This window comes from Amyelois transitella, chromosome 17 (assembly GCF_032362555.1).
Source record: "Amyelois transitella isolate CPQ chromosome 17, ilAmyTran1.1, whole genome shotgun sequence".
Classification (NCBI taxonomy): Eukaryota; Metazoa; Arthropoda; class Insecta; order Lepidoptera; family Pyralidae; genus Amyelois; species Amyelois transitella.
This window is the reverse complement of record NC_083520.1, coordinates 10646203-10654221: the sequence shown is the minus strand read 5'-3', so window position 1 is coordinate 10654221 and position 8019 is coordinate 10646203. Positions and strand designations below refer to the sequence as shown.

At 40.6% G+C, this 8019-nt stretch overlaps 1 protein-coding gene across 1 annotated transcript; it reads left to right on the top strand.

Annotated features, from left to right (window-relative positions):
- The first annotated feature begins 480 nt into the window (after positions 1 to 480).
- LOC106137462 (uncharacterized) lies at positions 481 to 4580 on the top strand. Its single transcript, XM_060948999.1, has 6 exons — positions 481 to 772; positions 1142 to 1438; positions 1725 to 2218; positions 2515 to 2518; positions 3174 to 4178; positions 4269 to 4580. Exons 1-6 carry the CDS (start codon positions 481 to 483, stop codon positions 4535 to 4537), a joined length of 2361 nt encoding a protein of 786 aa, XP_060804982.1. The 3' UTR covers positions 4538 to 4580.
- Positions 4581 to 8019: the final 3439 nt, after the last annotated feature.

The following is an 8019-nucleotide window of genomic DNA, read 5'->3' as shown; positions in this document are numbered from 1 at the left end:
ATAACCTAGTCGAATAAATCTTGAACCAACATGTTCACGCCCGTAAACACTGCAGGGCGCAAATGCTCTTCTCCACCAGACCACTTGCGGAAGCCACAGAGTAGAAAGTTCAAGAGAATAGTGCTGGCAATCTGACCCAGCCTTGAAACTTCACGCTGTGAATAAGTTAGTCTGTGACGCGACCGCGAACTATGTACAAGTGTGAAGGCATTTTTGTACATTGAAGAATACGACAAGAACTGGCATCGAACAATATAGTCATTAAAGTGTTCTCCCAAAAAAATCAAGCAGATCTAAGATTATACTGCTTATAATTAATTGAGAGCTACTTGGTAGAATTGGCATCTAGGAAGAAATTTATATCTTCGTAGTCATACTGGTATGACAAACTAGTAGTTTTTTATCAGTCTCGTCGCGCGCGCGGTTACGCTAACTACTTGTGTACGTGCGATCTCCAGTCTTCCGTGGAAAGAATTCGTGATGGCTAATAAGCTTTTGAAATGTTCAACGTGTAATATTGTAATTAACGAGGTGTTAGCTTTCGTTAGTAATAAAATCGATGTGATGGACGAAGATAGTATCGCTCACATATGTGTCAGTGCTTTTTCCGAAAACGATATTCTAGATGCTAAAAACTTGTTGTTTGAGTCTGTGCCGACGACCAAGAAGAAAAAGCAAAGAAAACGTAACGGAAAAACACTTCGCAATATAGATGATATCATCTGTTTGCTTAAGGAAACGGACCCCGAAGAAATCCCAATCTTTGTAGCTCGTGAGTTGCAAAAGCTGCCCCCTGTACTTTTCGATCACGTAGACGTAACTCGTATTTTAAAAGACCTTCTCAAGATACAACAAGATGTTAACTTAATAAAAAGTAATTATGTCACGTCTGAACAGTTATCTATAGTAAAGGATGATATACAGTATTTGAAACATACACCTTTAATCGAGAACAATAACTGTAACATAAATAATCGTCGAGGTGCTTGTTTAATCGACAGTTTTTCCTATAACAGCGGGCCGATGGGCTTACATCCGCTATGCGAAAACACAATTGTAGATATCAACGACCACCAACACTCAACATCCTCACCTAAATTGGTATACCGAGATATGCAATGTCCCCAAAATCATTCAACAGATCAGGGTAATATTTTAAAACAAACTCAAGTCCGAGATATCCAAGAGGCGGGTAGTCAGCGAGTGCAAATCTGCGACGGAGCGGCCGCTGTGACTCATGCGCGGGCAGAGCCGGTCCCCGCTACTGCGCACAGTATCGAAGCGTGCGATAAGACATCTACCATCGGACCGCGACACACGGTCGGCCAGCCTGACAAAACATTGGTTGAGGATCGTAATGATGATCGTCGGAGACCCATTTTGAGTAATGAGGAATGGACTCTGGTTCAAAAGAAAAGAAGGAGATATAAGTTTGCAGGTATGAGAGGCAAGGCCATGCTCGAACCAGAGGAAAAATTTAAAGCTGCAGATGTGAAAACACCCATATACATATACAATGTGGGCAAGGAAGTTACGGAAAATGATATTTGTGACTACATCAAGAAACGGGCTAACATCAATGTGACAGTGGAGAAAGTAGTTATGAAAGTCTCAAAGGATTATCAATCTTACAAAATATTTGTACCCAAACATCATCTGGGTTTAATTCTAAAAGATGATTTTTGGCCTGAGGGAATAGCATATAGAGAATATATACATTTTAGGCCCAGAAACCGTGATCAGAAATCCTTCAATAATGGGAACAACAAAGCTCGTTAGTTTTAACTGCAAGTGTGTCAGACGGTCACTGGAATGTATACGTCGGCTGTGTAGCACCGCGGACGTTATTGCGTTGCAAGAGACATGGTTGCTGCCTGAGGATATTGCTTTCCTTGATACCATAGATGAGGCATTTTCTTTCACCGGAAAGTCAGCTGTAGACATGTCTGCAGGGATATTAAAGGGAAGACCATACGGGGGTGTCGCCCTGCTCTGGAGAAAAGCAGCTTTTCCGTCGGTTTCGGTTGTGCAGTGTAGAAGTGATCGTATAAGTGCGATAAAAATAATGAATAACAATCGGTCAATATTGATATTTTCAGTTTATATGCCTACGGATTCAAAGGATAATCTTCCGGAATTTACAGACTGTTTGGGTGAAATTTATTCTATTATTGAAAGTTATAACATAGAATCCGCTTATGTACTTGGTGACTTTAACGCGCACCCCAGTGAACTATTTAGTAAAGAATTGCTTAATTTTTGTAATGATCAATCATGGTCGTGTATCGATATGGAGATATTGGGTGAGGATACGTTTACGTTCGTGAGCGACGCGCACGGGTGTCGTCGCTGGCTTGACCACTGTGTAGTCACGAGCGCGGCGCGACCATCCGTGCGGGCCGTCTCTGTACTGTATGGCGTATACCACTCAGATCACCACCCATTGATTATTGAGTGTAACTTAGATCAAATATGTCAAAAAAGTTTATTCGAAAATAATATGACTAATTGTAGTGGTGTTATATGGGGTGAGCGCAATGATAAACAGATTGAAATGTTTATGAATTTGTGTAACACTAAATTAACTGACATTGATTTTCCCGAGGAATTACGTGTATGTGCGGACAAGGTGTGCAACGATGACAGCCATAAAGTATTATTGAACAGCATGTATTTAAATATAATAAAAATATTATCTGAAGCTGCACTTTGTACACACTTAAATAAGCAAAATAAGCAGAAAGTGGTACCTGGATGGAATAGATATGTAAGTGAGGCCCACAGGAAAGCTCGACTTTGTTTTGAAATGTGGTTATTGAACGGTAAACCAACAACAGGTCAATATTATGTTCAAATGTGTGAATCGCGTAAGATATTCAAAGCTAAATTAAAGTATTGTCAAAATAATGCACAACAGATTAAAATGAACATTATAGCCGAGCATCATAAAAATAAACAATTTGGTAAATTTTGGAAATGTACTAATAAGCTTAGTCCAAAAATGGGTCTTCCTGTGAGTGTAGATGGCTTATGTGATCCGTGTGAAATAGCAAACGCCTTTCGACAACATTTTATGGTTCCGCCATCTTCTGTACCGACCCTGGCGTCCAGGTCGCTCGATGCTGAGACTTGTGATAATAAGATTAAATTAAGATTTTCTGCTAAAGAAATAGTTGATGTTATTCGTAAGATGACTAGGGGAAAGTCTCCGGGTCACGATGGTCTCAGCATTGAGCACCTAAAATATGCCGGAGTTCATCTGCCAAGGGTGCTTGCCTTATTTTTTAACTTTTGTCTTTCACATAGTTACCTGCCCGAGGATCTCATGCGTACACTGGTTGTCCCAATAGTCAAAAACAAAACTGGCGATGTTTCAGACCTGTCAAATTACAGGCCTATTTCTCTGGCCACCATTGTGGCTAAAGTACTGGACAGTTTGCTTGATAAACAGCTGGAGAAAAATATTAAATTACACGATGCACAGTTCGGCTTTAGGCCGAAGTTATCAACAGAGAGTGCTATCCTTTGTCTCAAGCAGACTGTCCACTATTATACGGCTAGGAACACGCCAGTGTATGCATGTTATCTAGATTTCTCAAAGGCGTTCGACCTGGTGAATTATGAGGTGCTGTGGGGAAAACTTGATGGGCTTCCTTCAGAAGTAACCTGTTTGCTTAAATACTGGTACAGTAATCAGCAGAATACTGTAAGATGGGCAGGCACTTTTTCTGATGAGTACAGGTTGCAGTGCGGTGTGAGACAGGGCGGACTAAGCTCTCCGCGGCTCTTCAACCTGTACATTAATAGTTTGATTGGGGAACTCACCAGCACCGGTCTCGGTTGCTCCATAGATGGCACTTGCATCAATAATATAAGTTATGCTGATGACATGGTGCTGCTGAGTCCCTCGGTTGGTGCCTTGAGACGCATGTTGTCTATTTGTGAGCAATACGCGTTGACCCATGGACTCAGATATAACGCCAAAAAGAGTGAGTTTATGGTGTTCAAAGCCGGTTCTAAACAGTACAAAGCTCCAGCTGTCACTCTTTGCGGCACCCCACTTCATCAGGTGAGCAGTTTTAAGTATCTGGGTCACTGGATCACCGAGACCATGTCAGACGATGTGGACATCGAGAGGGAACGGAGGGCGCTGTCCGTTCGCTGCAATATGCTTGCTCGTAGATTCGCACGTTGTACTAGTGACGTGAAAATAACACTATTCAAGTCGTATTGCCAGTCGCTGTACACGTGCGGCCTATGGGTGAGGTATGCGCGGAGGGCGTATGGCGCGCTCCGTGTCCAGTACAACAACGGGTTCAGGGCGATGTTGGGGTTGCCGCGGTGGTGCAGCGCATCCGCCATGTTCGCGGAGGCACACACGCAGGACTTTTTCGCTGTGATACGCGCGCGCTGCGCCTCGCTACTCAACCGCCTCCGCCGCTCCACCAACACCATCCTGATCACGTTGTCTGAGCGCTGGGACTCACCTTTTCTGCAGACATGGACGATGTATCACACACTTCGGAATAAGAGGTGAGTGGTGCATCATCTATGTCTATGCTTTCATTTTTAATTTTAATTTAATTTCTACTAACACTAGTTATAAGATAATTTGTATTTACTAACAAAATGGAATACGATTTCTGAGAATAAATGATTTATTATTATTATTATTATTATTTATAATTATTTTAATAGAGCCTATAAAAATAATTATAAAAAACTAAAAAATTCAGTACAGCATTTGTGTGAAACGAATTAGGAAATATGAATGTCGTTTCTTTACATAACTCTCATTGTTAGAACTACAGTAATTTGGGCAGTCGATATGTCGAAGGTGGTCTTTAAGACAGTTTGATTAGTTGAAAAGTTCTCCCCTCCAAGGAATGTACTTCTCGGAGCTCGCAGGGGGGAGGGGGGAGGGGCAAGAGACGGGAGGCTAATGTGCTCGAATAAATCTCAGGAATTATAGGATCAGATGCAGAGGCGTGGGCTGTAGTGATGGGGAATAGATGTAGATCATCGATTTTCGATTAAGTAACAATGGGAGAAAACTTTTATTTGTTGCAGTTACTATTTCTAGTTTATTGACTGTGATCGCGTGTTCAACTTTCACGAAAATAGACTGTTCAAATAAGTTTTTTGTACGTTAGCGATATAACGTGATTCACTCGTATGTGGCAGTATGATTATCGTAGGCAATTTGAGATTTCGATTATTTCTTGTAAACACTAATATAAAGATTTTAATATCATCAATTTTGTATGGAGATTGAGAAATTCAAGCCTTTCTTAAACCCTACGAGAAATAAAAATATTTAATGAACGATGCCGTGCCTGACCCCAACAACCTTTGCGGTCAGTGCTTTTTCTCTTAATCGTCTATTACAACATTCACCAAAGAATAATACAATGGCCTTATTTACAATGTTTCGGGAACCACACATCACAAGACTAATTAGAAATAACTTATGTAGTACAAACAAACACGCCTCACCCAACAAACAACAGTGGCACCATCTCTCGGTGTAAATGATTAAACAGCGCGTATTTACGGCGATGCGAGCATAAATCCGCTGGATGCGAAATAGTTTCCAAGCGACCTCGCGCGAACAAGGCTTTAATACCGCTAATTGAATTTGCACGGCTTAATAGACAGATTACAGCGCTCACAACGTGCTCACGGACATGTAATGTTGCGCTGGACTGTTGATAATTTAAACGCATTTTTTTAAAAGAGGTCGCAGAAATCCTACTACTATTATAAAGGCGAAAGTTTGTATGGATGTATGGATGTTTGTTACTCTTTCACGCAAAAACTACTGAACCGATTACCATGAAATTTGGTATGTAGGTAGCTGAAGACCCAGAATAACACATAGGCTACTTTTTATCCCAGAGTTCCCGCGGGATTGATAGGGTTTCCATGCGGACGAAGTCGCGGGCGGCCTCTAGTAACAAATAATAGGACGTTGACGAACATTGACAAAGCATAATGCCATTATTTCCTGTCTGTACCGGGTGGTTCCCGGCACGTAAAAATAAGATAATACAACCCTTTTCAAGTTAATGTTGTAGACGAATAATGGAGTAAGCTTGAAAATAGCTTCCTGACAATAACTAAATCCCAATTCTATCATTATGCTATACTAGACTCCAATGAGGAATAAAGTCTTAAAGTACACTATCATATGTTATCACATATATACTAATACGACAAAAGTTATTCTAAAAGGGACACCTTTTACTTTTTGTATTTCTTGATGTACTTGAAAATGGCGTGTCTATTAATAGAGGTCGCTACAGGACCCTGAATTATTACAGGCGATGGCTGCCTTCACAACGAGGGTACTGACTCCGTGTAGATCATTCTCGACGGAGGAGCAAGGGATAAACGATATGGTAAGACGTCGCCTGGAAAATGCGAATGATCAAAGCTATTAGCCATGCGTGAGCCACGTTTGACCAACTTGCTTACTATCAGCAGATTGATGTTAAATAAATCTAAACTGCTGCCACGGACTACATCCAGCTCAAAGGTAAAACTGACGCCATCATCGCTATGGATTGCGATTGTTATTCTGTGAAGATACCTTTTATGACCTCTTTTTCAAAGCAATGGTGCCGTTTGCCGTTGCCGTTTTGTAATGGTACCGTGTGGTTCCCGGCACCATTATAAAAAAGAATAGGACCACTCCATCTCTTTCCCACGGATGTCGTAAAAGGCGACTAAGGGATAGGCTTATAAACTTGGGATTCTTCTTTAAGGCGATGGGCTAGCAACCTGTCACAATTTGAATCTCAATTCTATCACTAAGCCAAACAGCTGAGCGTGGCCTATCAGTCTTTTCAAGACTGGTGGCTCTGTCTACCCCGCTAGGGATATAGACGTGATCATGTGTATTTATGTATGTTTTCAAAGCAATTGTTACTTTTATAATCACTACTTGTTATAGGACTTAATACCCTATTTTAATTGTCTGTGTACATGCGCTAATCTCGGAAAGTTGTCGACGGATTTTGTTTCTGTTTGAAATGCTGGAAAAAGGTTTGCTGAGATTTGTTTGTTGGTATAAATACTACCCGTACGAAGGCGAGGCCGAGGCGGGTCGCTAGTGTATCATATTTGTTCAAACACTCGTTGAAAAATAGTTATACGAACTTTTGATGAATTGAAACTGCACTTTGATTTGAACTTAAAAACATTCACTTTAATAAAAAATAATACTTATGCTAAATATCAAATCGGTCTCATAGTATAACTTAATGGAATTCCAAGTGAACTCAAAAATTTTCTTTTAATTTTTTTGTAAGTGGCCAGTTGCAACCTGATAAACAAAGCAAAGAGTCTTAACCAATACTCATTTAGAATTATACTAAACATATTATTGGATGTCATGAATATCATAGGACCAAGTATGGCACGTGTGATTTCTCAACCTTTGACCAAAACTTAAAGGGAATGCATTTGTACAAAGTTTGTTATATGTTTTCTGTAAATATAGTCGCGGGAATCAAACGTTTTGTCTTATTCTTGTATATAAATACATAAAAATTAACATTTCTCGTCCAAATACACTTACTTGGATCGCATCTGCTGTCGCACGTATCATTATTTTCCTATCGTTGATCCATCTTAAATTTTATAGACATAATGCATAGCTATATAGATTGCAGCTCGCCAAGTACAACCGGCAACTCAGTAAATGTGACATCGTCTGCGTGCCCTCACCGCACTAGCGTTGCGAACTGTTGGCGAATCTACATTTGCACATTTCTCATTGTATCAGGTAAACCTAGGAACGTATTCGATTTGGCAAAATTTGCCTGATTCCATGATTTATCTGATACATACATACATCTGGTCACGTCTATATCCCTTGCGGGGTAGACAGAGCCAACAGGCTTGAATGGACTGAATGGCCACGTTCAGCTATTTGAACTAATGATAGAATTGAGATTCAACTAGTGACAGGTTGCTAGCCAATCGCCTAACTGAGACTCCCAAGTTTGTAAGCCT